The sequence below is a fragment of the Vanellus vanellus genome (genome assembly GCF_965231255.1).
Source record: "Vanellus vanellus genome assembly, chromosome: 9".
In the NCBI taxonomy this organism is placed as follows: domain Eukaryota; kingdom Metazoa; phylum Chordata; class Aves; order Charadriiformes; family Charadriidae; genus Vanellus; species Vanellus vanellus.
Genome location: NC_138914.1, coordinates 5,913,576 through 5,929,783, shown reverse-complemented (window position 1 = coordinate 5,929,783; position 16,208 = coordinate 5,913,576). Strand labels below are relative to the sequence as shown.

At 45.0% G+C, this 16,208-nt stretch overlaps 1 protein-coding gene across 1 annotated transcript in view; it reads left to right on the top strand.

Moving 5' to 3' along the window:
• FOXP1 (forkhead box P1) overlaps positions 1-16,208 on the top strand; it is a 399,883-nt gene that overhangs the window by 343,760 nt on the left and 39,915 nt on the right. The window contains exon 10 of the mRNA XM_082487999.1: positions 10,015-10,119. Coding sequence (XP_082344125.1) covers positions 10,015-10,119 — 105 coding nt within the window. The remainder of the gene's footprint in view (positions 1-10,014; positions 10,120-16,208) is intronic.

Sequence of the window (16,208 nt, the reverse complement as noted above, 5' to 3'; positions counted from 1 at the left end):
CTTGGCATCCTTTTTTTTTTTTTTTTTTTTTTTTTTTCTTGCAGTTTGGAGAGGGGGAAGTCTCTTTTCGTACAGCAGCCAGGTACGGCTCAGCCGTCCTTTTCCCTTCTCCCCCCCCCCCCCCCCGACGTCTTGGGCTAATCTGGAGCCCTATTTCAGTCGGTCAGGCGGGGTTATATTTTCAAAGCAGGGAGACGCGCGCTGAAATTTGGCAGTCGGGATTTGTGGCTCTACCTGCTGCGCATCCAGGGGTGGGGGAGAGGAGCCCGAGGAAAATTTATAGGGCCGTGCTTGCTGCTGGAGCAGCGTTTGCGTAATGCCGGGGGGGGGTTTCCATGTAGCTGGTGTTTTTAGGGGGAGAGGGCCATAATTACTTGTGTGTCATCAGGGAAGACATATGTATATTATAAAGTGTATTCCTCTCATTAAAATGATGGTATAAGCCCAGGCAGGGAAACCGCTAATATGTGTATATGCGTTGCAGCTCGTCATTTTGGGCTGCGTGAATAAAGGAGATAACTATTCCTTCGGGGAAACGATCTCGGGAACCGAGCAGCAGATCCGGTAGCCGGCGAATTCTTGGTTTGTTTTTTTTTTTTTTTTTTCTTGAACTGTAATTCTCCTTTTTGTGCCTACTCAAAAACAACAGCGCGATGGGCCCTTAAATACCGTTTCGTACACAGAGCACAATTTCCACAGCACAGGTGGTGCTAATATAGGACAGTCCCCCAGGCACTTGTCGCCAGGAGTTGTACAGCTTGTTCGGTGTCTGCATCCATATGGCAATCTGTCCCATTCATAGAACGACATTGTAGCTGTGCCTGTGGGTGCTGTGGTCAATGTAGTGTAAAACGGAGATTTTTAACTCTCGGCGGCCTACGTTCTGCTGTTTGTTTTATCGTAGGATCCAGTTTATAACACGGGGTTGGGTGGGGGGAAGAAAAATCGGCTCTGAGCGAATTCCAGAACAATCTCGCAGGCTTCGGGTTTTGCTTATTCTTGGAGCGCGTGGTCGATCAGCAGGTGCGGCAGCCCTGCGCCCAGCGCCGCTCCGCAGAACGGTTTACAGGAAGTCTCGCTCGGAAGAAACATTTTCCTCCTTGTTTATACTGTGAATTAACTCAGAAGTTGCAAAGCTGTAAACGATGTTAGCTGGCCTTATATGGCACGCAAGTCTCCTGCTTTTTCTTCCTTTCCTTCCTTCTTTTGCTTCCTTTCCTTCCTTCTTTTTCTTACTTTGCTTCCTTTCCTTCCTTCTTTTGCTTCCTTTCCTTCCTTCTTTTGCTTCCTTTCCTTCCTTCTTTTGCTTCCTTTCCTTCCTTCTTCCTTCTTTTCCTTCCTTCTTCCTTCTTTTGCTTCCTTTCCTTCCTTCTTTTGCTTCCTTTCCTTCCTTCTTTTGCTTCCTTTCCTTCCTTCTTTTGCTTCCTTTCCTTCCTTCTTCCTTCTTTTGCTTCCTTTCCTTCCTTCTTCCTTCTTTTGCTTCCTTTCCTTCCTTCTTCCTTCTTTTGCTTCCTTTGCTTCCTTCTTCCTTCTTTTGCTTCCTTTGCTTCCTTTTCTTCTTTCTTGCTTCCTTTCCCCTTCCTTTCCCCTTCCTTTCCCCTTCCTTTCCCCTTCCTTTCCCCTTCCTTTCCCCTTCCTTTCCCCTTCCTTTCCCCTTCCTTTCCCCTTCCTTTCCCCTTCCTTTCCCCTTCCTTTCCCCTTCCTTTCCCCTTCCTTTCCCCTTCCTTTCCCCTTCCTTTCCCCTTCCTTTCCCCTTCCTTTCCCCTTCCTTTCCCCTTCCTTTCCCCTTCCTTTCCCCTTCCTTTCCCCTTCCTTTCCCCTTCCTTTCCCCTTCCTTTCCCCTTCCTTTCCCCTTCCTTTCCCCTTCCTTTCCCCTTCCTTTCCCCTTCCTTTCCCCTTCCTTTCCCCTTCCTTTCCCCTTCCTTTCCCCTTCCTTTCCCCTTCCTTTCCCCTTCCTTTCCCCTTCCTTTCCCCTTCCTTTCCCCTTCCTTTCCCCTTCCTTTCCCCTTCCTTTCCCCTTCCTTTCCCCTTCCTTTCCCCTTCCTTTCCCCTTCCTTTCCCCTTCCTTTCCCCTTCCTTTCCCCTTCCTTTCCCCTTCCTTTCCCCTTCCTTTCCCCTTCCTTTTGCAATGTCGCATGGTTTTTCTGGGGTGAACCCGGGAAGGATGCTGAGCCCCCGGTGCCCTGCATCGCGCCCGGGAGCTGGCGGCTGCCCCTGGAAGGGGCAAATCACAGCAAAGGCTCTCCCTGGAAAGAGGGGCACTGCAGCGTTGGCGTTGCACCGCGCTCCACATCCAAAGAAGCGAACGAGATTTGTGGCTGCTCTGGTATCTTCCCATTCCAATGCCAAATGTTGTTCTGTTTTACTGTGACTATTTGTTATGCCTTTTAGTAAACATAAACAAGGAGACCGCCTAGCACCTGCAGCAGCATATGATATTTACACTACCTGTATGATTCAGCCCGCTTCCCTGGGGAAGCAGGCTTGCATCCTTTCCGATTTTAGTGCTTTTTTTTTTTTTTTAAGTAGCGTTCTTCAGAGGGAAAGCACGTGGCAGAGAGAATGCAAGGCTTTAACTGTATTTCTCCCTTGGAGTCGTTGTTTATCTTAATTATTTCTTTTTTTACAAACGTTTTCCCAAAGGGCACGTCCCCGGCTGCCGCGGGGGCGCGCGGTGGGTGACGGCTCTCCCCGCGAGCAGCCGGGCTGGATGCGATGTGACAGTCACCTTCTGCGCGGGTTCTGTCGTGCCTGTGGGACGGGGGTGAGAAATACTGACGCGAACAGTCCGTATTCATCGTATTTGTTGACGTAGCGCTGGTTTGTAGAAGGGTGAAAGACTTGCCTCAACTCTACATGTAACAGAATAGAATTTTGTTAAACAAGAATAGATTTTGTTTCTCAGTGTTTTCTTTTACTGTAAATTTAAATGTAACAACAGAATATAAATTACAGTAGAATAAGGTTGGCAAACAGGATCTTTATACAAAGCGTGTATGTACATTTGTAATTTTACACCTCGGCCTCTGTGAAGTCCGAGGTCTAATCCTGTGTTTTTTAAATTTGCGCGTGTTCTTAAAAGCGTTGCTGAATCGGGGCCAAAGCCTTGCCACTGCCACCTCCCTCCGCCGTACGAATTGGGTGTGTAAGAGGGATGGGACTGCTGTGCTGAAATTCAGTTAAAAAAACCCACAAAACCAAAAAAAAAAAAAAAAAAAAAAACCCAAAACAACCACCCCTCACAGAACGCCCCTCCCCTCTCAAAACCCAAGAAAGTGGTAGGATCACATTTTTTTCCTAATTAAACTAAGATACTGAATCAATCCGTTTTCATCTGAATAAATTAGGAGGCTGTTCAGAGAGGAATAAAATGAGATTTAGCACGGATAAGTAGAAAGTAGCCCAGCTAGGAAATAAAAATTCCAAACCGCCGGTTTGACGTGACACGTCAGCTGCTCAGCATCGGTTGTGTGGGAAATGGCTGAGGCATAATGGGGGTTGAGAAATTAAGGTGGGACACTCTGTGCCGTGTCTCAGTTAAAAAGGTAAGCACAGTCATGGGAGGCATAAACACGCGTGTTGCATCCGAGTCCTCCTTTTTTTTTTTCCTCTTCTGCTTTATGCAGAACCAGTTAAACCACATTGAGAGTGTGATGCACAATTGGCCACTCTCTTGCAGGAGGGATAAAGAGGAGCTGGAGGAAATATAGAGGAGAGCGGCGAGGGTGATAAAGGAGTTGGAGGGAATAGGCTATGAAGACAGATTAAAGGGAATTAAAGATCTACACCCTGGAAAAATAGAGGCTCTAGGAGGATGTGATTATGGTATGTAAGTACATGAAGTGATGCTACAAAGAAGAAGAGGGGAAAAAAATTGTTCTCATTAGTTAGCAGTGCTGGAATTTAAAATCCAGCGTTTCAAATCGTGTGCGTCTGGGTATATTTGATGTACTTTTCACTACAGTACCTAGGCATGAGGTTGAAATAAAAAAAAATAAGAGAGTTTTAAATAGTAGAGAAACTCGTTAATTCAAGTGCAGGAATGGAACTTCCACCTGAGATAAGTGATGGATTCGATACTGGTGGGGGGGGGGGGTTGTGTTGTTGGGGGGTTTTGTTGTTTTTTGTTTTTTTTCTTTTTGCAATGGATATTTCTTTCAAATGGTCCAGAAAGACGCTCAGTTCCTCCGAGGAAGGGATGTAGGGCAGTGGCTGTCCGGGCCCCGTGGCAGTTCTGCCGCAGGGTTGGAAGAGGGGGCGCCACTGGGAGAGGTACGTCGTACTTGTAGAGTGCCGGAGGGTCATAATGTTGATGAATAACCCAAACCGTCAGTGCACAGATCAAAACCAGAAGATGATGCGTATAATTACCCAGTCTGGTTACACTCTTTGCGGTGGGGATGGGGGTAGAGGAGAAGAGGAATGTTAACCAGATTTCTTCTTAGTCCTGCTGCAAATGCTCCAGCGCCCTCCTTGCAACAGGGGGTTTGGAGAACAGAACACGATCCGCGTAAGGATGGGGGGGCAGAGATTTGGGGTGCATCGCTGGCCTTGCGTTACAACAGCGGTGCTGCGGCTCCGCGGGGTTTTTTTTTTCTACACGAGCATACAAGTTAGTGCACACCGATTAGAAGACAGGATTTCAGCCTGTGGGCTGCAGTTTTAACCTGATTTGTCTTAAATTGGTGTAGTCATTTAAAATGTAATATACCACTCCTGCTACTTCCAATAGGGCTTGACGTAAAACATGAGCTTCTTCGAGTCCTAGGTCTGCACGTGGACTAAAGTAATGAGGGAGGGGAGAAATGCAGCTTTAAAAAGCGTCCAAAAATTTGCAAGCCAGCTCTAGAAGGAGCTGCCACTGCCCACGCACATCGAATGTCACCTTTCCCAAAGGCCCACGACCCTCTGCTAAGTTTTATCCAGCGGTGAGAGGCATTTACCCTGCTCAGATCAGATCCCGGCTTTCTGGGCCGTTACTGAGGCTTAGACCGAATCAAGAATATCTGGAAGTAGTCTGTTTAAATATATGACTGAATACTTTTCTTGATTATTTTTTGAAATCATTATTATTTTTAATTATTGGGGTTTTTTTAAATTCACAGTTGAGAGAGGAAAGGGGCGCTAAGCCACCTCCAGTGCAACTTCCCTGCAAAACACATCCATTCAAATGATTTTGTCATGAAGGCAGGAACATGCATTGGAGTACTGTTGGTGCAAGGATTTAATCATTACTGCTTCCGTTTTGATTTTCAGTCAAACACAGCAAGCGTTTCTGACTCAGAGAATTGTCACATTTTCGCGAACTTTATTCCATCAATCCCTTTTGATGAGCTGCAGAGCTCGCCGGGCAGACACAAATATGGGAGACCCGTATTGGTTCCCAGTTGTGTCTCTCCTCCTCCTGTGCAGGACCAAAATTGTGGCATTTTGCCTCGATGACTGTGCCATCCACATCAGACCGAGGGTGAATCTGGGGTGAGACTGAGTCCTGTGCTCCTGCCCGGACCGTACACCAGCACCGGTTTCACGGCAGCTGGTGAAGATGTGGCTTTTCCCATTGCCCCTGAAAAATAAAATGAAATTGGAGGAGGGTAAAAAAAAAAAAAAAAAAAAGGCAATTCTGCAATTTCTGTGGGTGCTCTGCTCAAACCCCTTCCAAGAGGAGAGCAGGAGATGTGGTATTGATTTTTTTAGTGTGCAGGTGGCTCAGGCATGTTCTCCGCACCGTTAGAACGTGAGCAGATGCTTCACAACTGTAATAGAAAAAATCAAGGATGCTTCTCTACATCGCTGACTTCCCCCAGTATTTTGGCAGAGATCGTTGGCCCAAGCAGATGTGGAAGGGAGTGAGCGGAATATGCAGTGTGTCAGCATCTTGAATATTTAAAATACGGTCCACTGTGTGGCAGAAGTACTATTACTGAGGCTTCTGCTTAGCTGGTTTTTATGTCCACCCGTGACGTTCTGCCAGCGCGTATGAGCGTGGTACCCCGTTTCACACCATCAGTGAGGGTCGAATTAAACTGTACCGCGCAGGTAGCTTTCACGCTAGTGCTTTGGTCACAACTTTCCCCAATACCCAGTGCGTTCCCGTCTCTCTTTGGGACATACTGTCATTTTTACTCTCCCTGGGGGCTCAGCTGTCTGTGGCTTCTCTGTCTTCTCCTGTGCTCTTGTGTCCCAGAGCGTGGTTCTTCAGTGATGCTGTAGCGCGGCAGATGGGATTCCAAAAGTTAAGTGGCTGAAGTGGTCTGGGTGAGCGGGGCTGTGCACGTACCGCCTTCGACAGCCACCCCTGGCGGAGGAGGTGGTGAGTTTGCCTCCAGACCCTCTGCGGGCCCTTGGGGGTTACGAAGCAACGCAGGTTGAAGAAGGCGGAGGTAAAAATGCCTCTGCTCTGTGCCGCGAGCCCAGAGGAGCTGTGGAAGCGCCCGGCCCTTCTCCCCTCCCCTCCTTACTGGAAACCGGGCTGGAGGCAGCGGAAAATAAGTGGACACTTTTGCAGTTTTCAGCTTCCCACATGGATTTCGTTACTCTGTCGTATGTCATGAATAAGCTGACTTACGTTTTACTTGCCAGGGGGTTATTTGCTGTGCTTCGATGTAATAACGCTGCACTATTGCATTATTTGGAAATAATTCTATTGTGTTAAGTATGCAAATACCTTACGAGGAGTAAAAAAAGCCCATATAATCTTGAGTTTTACATCATCTATTCCTTTACTTCTTTGAAAATTATCCGTTGTTATAAAATCGCTTCCACTAACTCGTGTTGCATCACCAGTACCCAACCACGAATATGCGTTCCTGGGAATGAGAGGGTGACAGAAACAAACACCTACTCTAATGTGTCATTAGAAATCAAACAGAGCTAAAACTCGCTTCTGCTTGCCAATGCTCAGATCTTCTAAAAGTCTGTCTCCGGCAGCGAGACCAAGAATGCATCCAGATCACAGCAACCGTGCTTGCACGCAGGCAAAAATATCATCGAACAATTTAAGATTATAGGTTTGCATTGTGCCCACGAAGCTGTTTGTTTATGTATTGGATTAAAATCTTCGTTTTCCACCTCTGTTTGCTCAAGCAAAGTGAGTACTTAGATCAGTTAAACAGAGTTCTCCATTCATTTCCACTGGCTGTACCCTTTGTGCGTTACATCCGCTTCTGTACAAACCCGCTCTTTGTTTTGTTTTGAGGTGCTTCTTAAGCCTCCATCAGGGGACGAGTGGCAATCTAGAATATCGTCAAAAGTGGGATGGATGAAATAGCAGTGACCCGATAGTGACACGTAAAAGGTCACCGAAGGGCACCGCTGAAACCCCCCGAGCGGGGTGGGAGAAGCTGCCCACGGGGGTGCCCGCGACGTAGAGCGTCGTCTTTTTCTTTTCCAAGCGTCTGGTTTTGGTAAGCTGAAGTAGTTACTCTGCTTTGTCTAACGGCAGTGGAAGCTCTGTGTTAGGCTTAGCGTCCTGTTAGCACAATGACCTTTCAAGTTCCCGTTTACAGTCAACACCAATCGTTCTGCTCCTTGACAGCGCTCGGCTTTGACATTCTGAGCATCGTTTACAGTTTGATACTCTCTTGGTCATCCCCTCATTTTCTTTGGACACAATACCAGGGTATCGTGTCCTACATAGTTTGTCTTGTCTTGTGCAAGTTCCCTGGAAAGAAGAGAGATTTGCACTTGGATTTAAAAAATAAATACAAATCTCGGTGGGGCTCTTCCCGTTGACTTGGCCGTGGCCTTTAGGCTCTCACAGAGAAACTTTAAAAAACCCTGCTGGGGGTTTAAGCCATGTGACTCCTGTTGATATTATAATGAGATTTACAGTGCTTAAAACCCACAGGGGACTGACTCCTTACTTGGCGTCACATGGCGTTTCTGCAGTCATCCTGGTGGAGGGGTAAACGTGCGCTGTGTAAATCAGTGCATTGACATTTTTGGGGGGTTCTGTCAAACACACTGGAATCGTAACTCTCATACGTAGTCTTCCTGGACTTTAGTGGGGTGTTAACATGCGAAGCCTACTTCCTCACCCTTTGCTGTATTTGGGGATGGAAAAACCCGTTCTTTTCTGAAGTACTCTTTTCTGATGCGTATGGAGGGCCGTATGCCTGTCTGGCGTGGGTGGACGGTCTTCCTTCAGCCATCCTCCCACTTTCTCGGCTGAGGAAACGTGTGGCGTAGCATTCTTCTAGTTTCCTTGCAAGGTGTGCGTTGGTCCCTTTGTTCTTTTAAAAACTTAACTGATAGAGCTTCTCCCTCACTCGTACATTTAAAAAAAAAACGATTAAGTAAACCAGTGTAATACTCCCTTATAGAAAAGGCCTTTGTAAGTCTCTTCACCTACAGTGGGGTTTTAGGAAATTACCTTCCACATATATATAGTCATGCTTGAATTTGTAAACAGCCAAAAATAAGATTTTAATGAAGTAATGAGTTAGATTAATGTGCAACCCATAATACTTTTTCCAGTCAGATCTGTACCTTTTTTGAACTTCAAAAAAAAAATTAAAAATAATTTTAAAAAACCCACCTTCAATTGTCTTCAGATTCTCCTTGGGCCCAAAGTCAGAAGCGGCAGAATTTGGGCAAGCATTTCTTTTGCAACTTCTTTGCATTTGGGGTGACATCTCAGGGGTATGTTCTGCGGTGATCCTGCTATCCAGTGCGTCAGAAATAACACAAGAACACAATTTTGCTATAATACGTGGGCAGATAATATTGCGGAAGAAGAATAAACACCATTTCCACATGCGTATAAAAGTAAAATGGCAAAAAGTAGGCGTTTATCCATAACGTTACCTGTAATCTGGGATAAAATAAGTCATAAAAGCCACACCTAGATGCTGGTATGTGTTCATATCCTTTGTGTATGTTTGAAGTTCATAATACAGCACCGGCAAGCTGTAGCAAAAAGATTTGCTATGAAAAATAGATGCGTGTGTGAGCACAAAATAGAGATTTCAGTATTATTTTGACATTTTATTTTTAAAGTCAACTAAGGTTATGGAAATTGTTGCAAAAATAATTCCTTTACTGAAGAAGTTTCCATGCACAAGTTGAATAAAGAAGATATTTTAGAATATGGTTCATCAGTTAGTGCAACAGATACATTTCCCTGAGCGCCACATGGCCCGGATCAAAGCGTCTCATGACTTGGATCAGTGCAGCCAAATCATTACGTATTGATTGGAATCCCGCTGAAGGATTAACCCCTTCATGCTCGCATGATTTTTTTTTTTTTTTTTTCCTTTGACCCTGGTTGCAGTGGTTAGAAAGCTCTGTGACGTTCCTGCCAAATCTGAGCAAGGTTAATAGCCCCCGCTAACCCCTCGTGCTGAGGAATCCTTTGATTACAGGGTTCCTTTTTCTGTGATGAATTTTGCATTTGAAAATACATCTTGAATCTTCTTTACTGGGACATAAGGGGGCTGTACTTGTGCAAAGAAAACAGCCTGTAAGAGTTAAAGAGAAAAACAAAACAAAACAAAACCAAACCCACAAAAAACCCCCAACCCAGTAAATAACTAACGCGGTGGGAAAGCCAAAGGCTGCCGACCCGGTGCTTTGCCTCTCTCTGTAGCACTGAGGAAAGCCTCCAGTCCGCTTGTGTTGTGTTATAAGAATACACTGCTGTATGGAGATGACTTTTCTTCCTGATGTAAATACGCAACGTTCGTGAATTTCTTAGCAACATATCAAGCAGGTTATTAAGCAGGTCTGTCAAATGATTTCTCCCCCGTCCATGTTAATTTCGATTCTTTGCAAAGCTTTTAATTAATGAATGAACTGTAGGAGGATAGCTAAGTAAGAATGACACGTGTCCCGCACTGCAAATGGTATTTAATTCTGTTTTGAAAAGCCATGGGCAGAGTCAGGTGGGTTCCGTGCGATGTTCGGGATGTTTCAGGATCCGTCGTTCGCTGCTCTGAAGAGCCTTTGTGAAGATTAATCGGCGCGGTAACTTCAGTTACGCCACTTTTTCTCTTTTCTCTTTCTCTCCTCCAGTTTATCCCACGAGGAGCACTCACACAGCCATCCGCTCTACGGACACGGCGTATGCAAGTGGCCAGGCTGTGAAGCAGTATGCGAAGACTTCCAGTCGTTTCTAAAGTAAGGACGGTTTGGTTTTGGTTTTTTTTTTGGCGCTCGCGTTGTACAGAAAGCATGCCCCGAAATTTTGCGTGCGGTCCCTCGCCGTGGGCCTGATGCAAAGCCCACTGAAGTCAACAGAGAGAGCTCCCTTTCACTTCAGTGGCTTTTGGATCAGGCTCAAGAACGTTTTAACGGGGGATGGCAAATTAGCCCCATGGGGAAAGTATGGTCTTGCTCAGTGTATTACTATAAAGTAGAGTGTTTGCAGTTCCGCAGCCTTTTTTTGTTTGTTTGTTTGTTTATGTAAGTAATTTTAAAGTTGCAGTATTGATAATGTAAACAATACAACCTTGATTTAACCTTGATTTCACTTTAATTTAGGAATTTAGTCTTAAATTAACTCCATAATTGAACAGAGAATTGCAGAACATCACGTGAAATTTAATTTATGTCAAATAAGTAACTAATGAACAAAGTCTACGCTACTAAAAATAAACTATAATTATATTAATTGGGCCCCTGCAGTTTGCTGCAGACCTTTCCTTGCTGCCAAAGAACACAGTTTTACGCGGTGCATAAACAGCGCATTATGGACTGGTGTGTGGTAGTGCGTGCGTCCCCGTGCGGGGAAGGACCGGCAGAGCTCTAACAACTCGCGCGTGTCTGCTCCCCAGCTGAACCCTCAGCCTCGCCCCTCCAAGCTGCTGGAGCTAAAGGTGTTCCCATCACAAAAGAGTTTTCTATCCGGGTAGACGGCCGGGTACATCACACGCTTTGGGTGCACCGGGGTTCTTGGGCACTGATCTTTCCTCCAGCACTGCGGCTCTCCGGTTGTAAGATCGCAGAAGAGCCATGGCCCAAGCAATGATTATGGTGTAAACGCACAAAGGGACAAATTCTGCTCCCATTTACAGCGGTGGTCTCCTGAAGTTAGTCCACATACATACATACATACATACATGGGATTCTTCAGGATGGATAAGTAGAAGTAGTCCCAAAAGGTTCGGCTGTATCTGTTCTTCCTGGGGCAGTTCCCTGGATTTTTATGTGAGGGAGGGAAGGGCGACAGCAAGCAGAGGATGATGTTGGGTGACGTTAGATGACACAGATAGGGTTTTGCTCTCAGAACAGAGCGGGACGGTTCTGCTTCCACTGGTGAAACCCTCCTGAACTCAGTAGGACCCACGCTGGTCCTGGCCTAAACCTGTGTTACGAGTAAGGGTGGTACAGTGATGAGAAGGTTCTCATTACAAGAGGATTACAAAATAAGAAGGTGCTAGTCATAAATTTCCATGAAGGGTGGCCTCGTTTTTTTTAATTCGTTCTGTTGTTCACTTAAGTGAAATAAATGCTAATCTTTCCATACTTTCCAGCTCATTCATATTTGTATGCCGTACTATAGCATTTAGACCTTTAAAACAATTCTAATTTTTATTGCACTTAATGCAGGGGGAAGGTGCTGTGGTGGCCTTAGATATCGGAATAGTGTGTGTAGTCACGTAAGGTCAGATTATGCCACCTTTGTCTCTTGTGCTAGTCCCCTCTTCCAGATTCGGTCGGTCGGCTTCAGGAAGGTTTCTCGCAGAGCAGCGGACTGCTCGACGTGACCACGCGTAGGAAATACAGCCCTTAAGTCACGTGGCACGGGTAGCGGCAAGCTTGATTTTTCTATGGTATTTTGGAGATGTTGCGGTCAGTAGACCAAGTCCACCAGTTCAGCTGGAGGAGGTACGTGGGGCAGTCAGTAGGTAGGGATAACCTGAAAACAGATGGACCCGAAGTGGCTCCACCTCCACCCAGCTCCAGCACTTCTGGTTCTTTTGTCCCTCGCGTATCGCCAGTCTTTTCTTTTTCCCCATTGAAACCTTTCAACAGGAGTACTTTGTGTGACTTCCTTAAGCCCATTGCCTCGTGTAAATTTTCTCATTATCCAAATTCTACAGTGTCCAGACAAAGTCTTATTGTTCGGAGTGATACTTAACCCAGAACGAATGCAGAAATGAATGTCCCCGAGCAGCGTATTGACACTGTTAGGAAGCGAGCGTTGCTTCATAAAACGATACCGTAGCCTTCCAAGTCTCCTGTGGAGCGCCCGTCCTTAAATTATATTGCCATTTATCAGAATTCATTGCTCAATGAAAAGATAGCAGGTAGATGCTTGAAGTTTCTTTCTGCTACTTGTATAATCCGTGAAGCTCTTTTCGGCAGTCCCCTCAAGAGAAAAGCTCTTGTTTACCGAGTGAAATACGGCCTGTGTATCCATTGAGCATTGCTTAATTTCACGTACCTCGGTAAAAAGGCCTGTTAGAAAAAGCAAAGAGAAGTTACATGTGGAATGAAAGCCCTGTACGCCAATAAAATGATTCCGCAGTTAAGGGAGAAAAAAGGATTCGCAGGTCTAAAACACGGTTCATTTCTTTTCCTCCTGAGGAAGAAATATCATAACTGTTGGTAAATCAAAACCAGAGATTTGACACTCTTCTGTGATCGTTCTGTAGTGTTTGTTCCCAAGGTGAGGTACACCACAGGGCCCTTGATTTCAAAGATAAATACTGTACAAATAACGATCCTAGTTGTCTTTCACTCACAGCCAACAGGAGGATGCTTATCAGAACCGGCAGATACACGGGCTATTGTACGCATTTATTTCCCTATTTCTTTTTGAAATAAGTTGCAGTTTTAGCATTGTTGGTGGGTTGTTGGTTTTGTTTTTTCTTTTTTTTTTTTTATCAGCCATCGGTTATCACGTGATGCGGTCTCAGCTAGAGCTGGCTGGTAGCAGCAGGGGCTGCTGCTAAGCCTGATGGAGCAGGAGCGCCCCGCCTGCTCCGCAATACTCCCCAAAAAAACCCCAAAACCAAGTCGGGCCTCGCCGCGCTGACCTGGTGGCCCTCTGCCACGGTGAGGGCTGGAGGGCGCACAGGGGTCTCGCCTCTTAACCGGGGCCCGTCTCGCGGGCGGCCACGAAAGGAGCAATTAGTAGCGCAGGGCGATGCTCCTTCGGAATCCACGGTACCCTTGATTTCATTTGCATGTGTTTCAAAACCGTTGCAGATAGAAATACGTACCCCTGACACGGCAACTCGTTCAGGAAATCCCTGCTGGAGGGAGGGCGGTTTGTTCAGCGAGGTGTCGAGGCACCCAGGGCAAAAAACGGAGGAGAAGTTTGAGTATGGTTTTATCCCTCTCCCCTTTAAAAAAAAAAAAAAAAAAAAATTTATTGTGGTTTAGATGTGCTTAATCACGGCTGTACCATTTTAAAACCAAATTGTCTTCTTTCAAAGAGGGACACAGACTTCGGGAGAGATCCTGCGATCCTATATTGCAGCGATGCCAGTAATCTGCTTCATGTGCATTTAACTTTGATGAAACGAAGGGGAGTTTATGTGAAAGAAACTACTAAGTGCACTCTGTAATGTTTTCACAAGTGTTTTTATCATGGTAACATCTTGTTTACTTTAGTTGCCTGCCTAAAACTACTTGGAACATGTTAAGAAAACATTTCGGGAAAGCTTCTACAAAGAGGCTTTTGTTTAGCAGCAACTGTGAGACTGCTCAGCTCACAAAGGTGTTAACTTTCAACCCCTTAAGCACTTCCACATGAAATTCCAGCAACTATGTTTGTGGTTTTGGAAAAACAAAGTGTATATTAAAGAAACCAGGTATATGCTAATACATGTTGAAGTAGGCCGGAAATCATAAATTGTTTCAAAGGCATTAATTGCTATCATTTGCATGTCAAAATGTTCTGCAGTGAAATCATCTGCAGTTAGCACAACGCAGACTTTTTAATCAAATAGGTAGCAAGGGCAGAGGAAAGGCTAGTCTATAGATGACTTTTTTTTTAGATTTGTTTTCTTTTTCTTTCTTTTTTAATTCCTGGCGGGCCCAATTAACCTCCCCGGCTCTTCGGCATCGCTGGGCGAGGGGACGCACGGCCGGCCGGGACACCCATCCCGCCGCCGGGGGATAGAAACAGAACATTTTTAATTCATTTACCTTTTTTATGTTGGTGGCGGTGGTTTTTGTTTTCCCCCCCAGCCTGCCACGTATTTGGAATTGCCGTTCAAACGTCGAAGTTGCCGGTTTCTTTCACAACCACCCTCCTGCCGAACCTCCCTCCCGGCCGTGGCGGGGGGCGATGGGGACCGCTGCGGGGCCGCCCAAATCCCACAGTGCCCTCTAGTGCTCCCGGGATGCTGCCGGGGACTGCCCGGCCCCCGAGGAGCATCCCTCACGCAGCCAGCCACCCCCGACCCCCTCGCCTGAATTTTTTAGTGTGTACATCCCTATATAAATATATATATATATATATTTTTTTTTTCCTCTCGCATTCGGCTTCTTCCAGGAAAACATCTCAAGCGCCCGCCGCGGGCGGTGAGATATTTTTGCGCCCGGCGTGTTACGTAGCGAGGCGCGTTGCCTTGCGTTACTGCGTTTTATATCTTAAGGTGCTCTTAGTTTATGTTTCGCATTATAATTTCCGGTGTGTAATCAGAAAGCATTACTTAAGAGACGAGGATCATCTTTGTTTCATACTTTTATTGACACTGTCTACCATATTACTGCGATGTCTAAATGGTAAAATTTATTATTAGCAATAGTGTCACAAAAGTCTGAGACAGCGATTTTCCTTTCAATAAAAGTAGTTAAAAACCTTTTAGAAAATCCATAATTTTGATTGCCGGTACTTCATAAATGTATAACTGGTACTTTTTAGCTGTCTCTTTAGGGAAAAATGAGTTTTATCACCTGCAGTACCTGGGTTAATGAAATTGTGTGTTGGAATTTAGCCAGAATGAAAGATGAGATCATTCGGTGGCACTAATATTGGCAACAGGTCTCATAAAAAGGTTCGACTCTTTTCAGAGAAGTATCATTAAGTTTTTTCTTTTTCCTTTTTTTTTTTTTGAGGATGGGGGTGAGATTCGAGTTAGTTGTCATTTTTGAAGTTTCTGTGGTTCTAAGATTTTCATCTGCTGTAATATCCAAAACCCAGTGACCTAAAAGCCTCTGCCAAGGCCAAGAGAAACACAACAGTGTCCATCAGTGCCTAGTGAAGGAATTTACTTGCTTCGGATTTCAGCTCCAGTTCCTGTTTCAGCCCTTTAAAAATCACGACTCTCAGCTCAAATTTGAAATAATGCTGCTTCTTTCTCATGGTCCTCTGTGTTTGATTGTTTGTGGATATTAGCTGTCCAGGAAATCCCATACTTAGAGATATAAATCCAAAATGATCTTGTTTTTCCGCAGCCAGCCCAGGATGTATTAGACAGTTATGATGATTTGTTAATTTTTGTGACCTGTATTTATTTTATGTGTGCCGCATGCTTTTAAAAGAGGGAATCGGCTGTCGAAATAGGCTACTTTTGTCAAAAGGGAGGCTCTTGACTCTTTCCTTTTAAGCCTTTGCTTTCTTTACTTTTGGAGAATTCTGCCTATGCACCTCCATATGGTGGTAAACAAGGGCTGCATTGTGCCCTGACATATAAGCTTAAACCCAACCCTGTTATTGAAGAATCTTTTGAGATGTGTGAGCTGGGATTCTTGAAGGGCTGTCAGGCTTGGGTGTCGGTTTGAAATGTGCCTTGAATGTATAACTCTGCTTTCGTTTTAATAGTGCAATATTTTTTTTTTCTAATGTAATATTAATCGTCACCCATTTGTAGTGAAATTTCTTCCTCGTGTCTGATGGAAAATAATTAGATTAAGTGTATTAAGGGAGGGAAGGTTAAAAAGAAAACTGGATAAAGATATCCTGAAAACAAATAATAAACCCGCACTTCTACCTGCGATTCCGTCCTGTCCCCCGGAATAGGATTTGCTTAGACCCACTGCTGCTTCTGCACTTACTTTCAAGACACTGTGTAGGAGACACTGCCAGTTTTTGATGTCTCAACTTGTGATGGTTACACGGATAATAGAAACCAGTGCAGCCTACCAAAATTTTAAAAAAAAAAAATCATAATTAAAACCCAGTGCTGCAAAACAATGTCTGTTTACAGTAGCCAGTTGCGATTGTTTTTTCTTTCTTTTTTTTTTTGTATTGCTCTATGCTAGCGAGCTTTTATATTTGCATCGTTTGAGGTCTAAAAAGTGACACATGC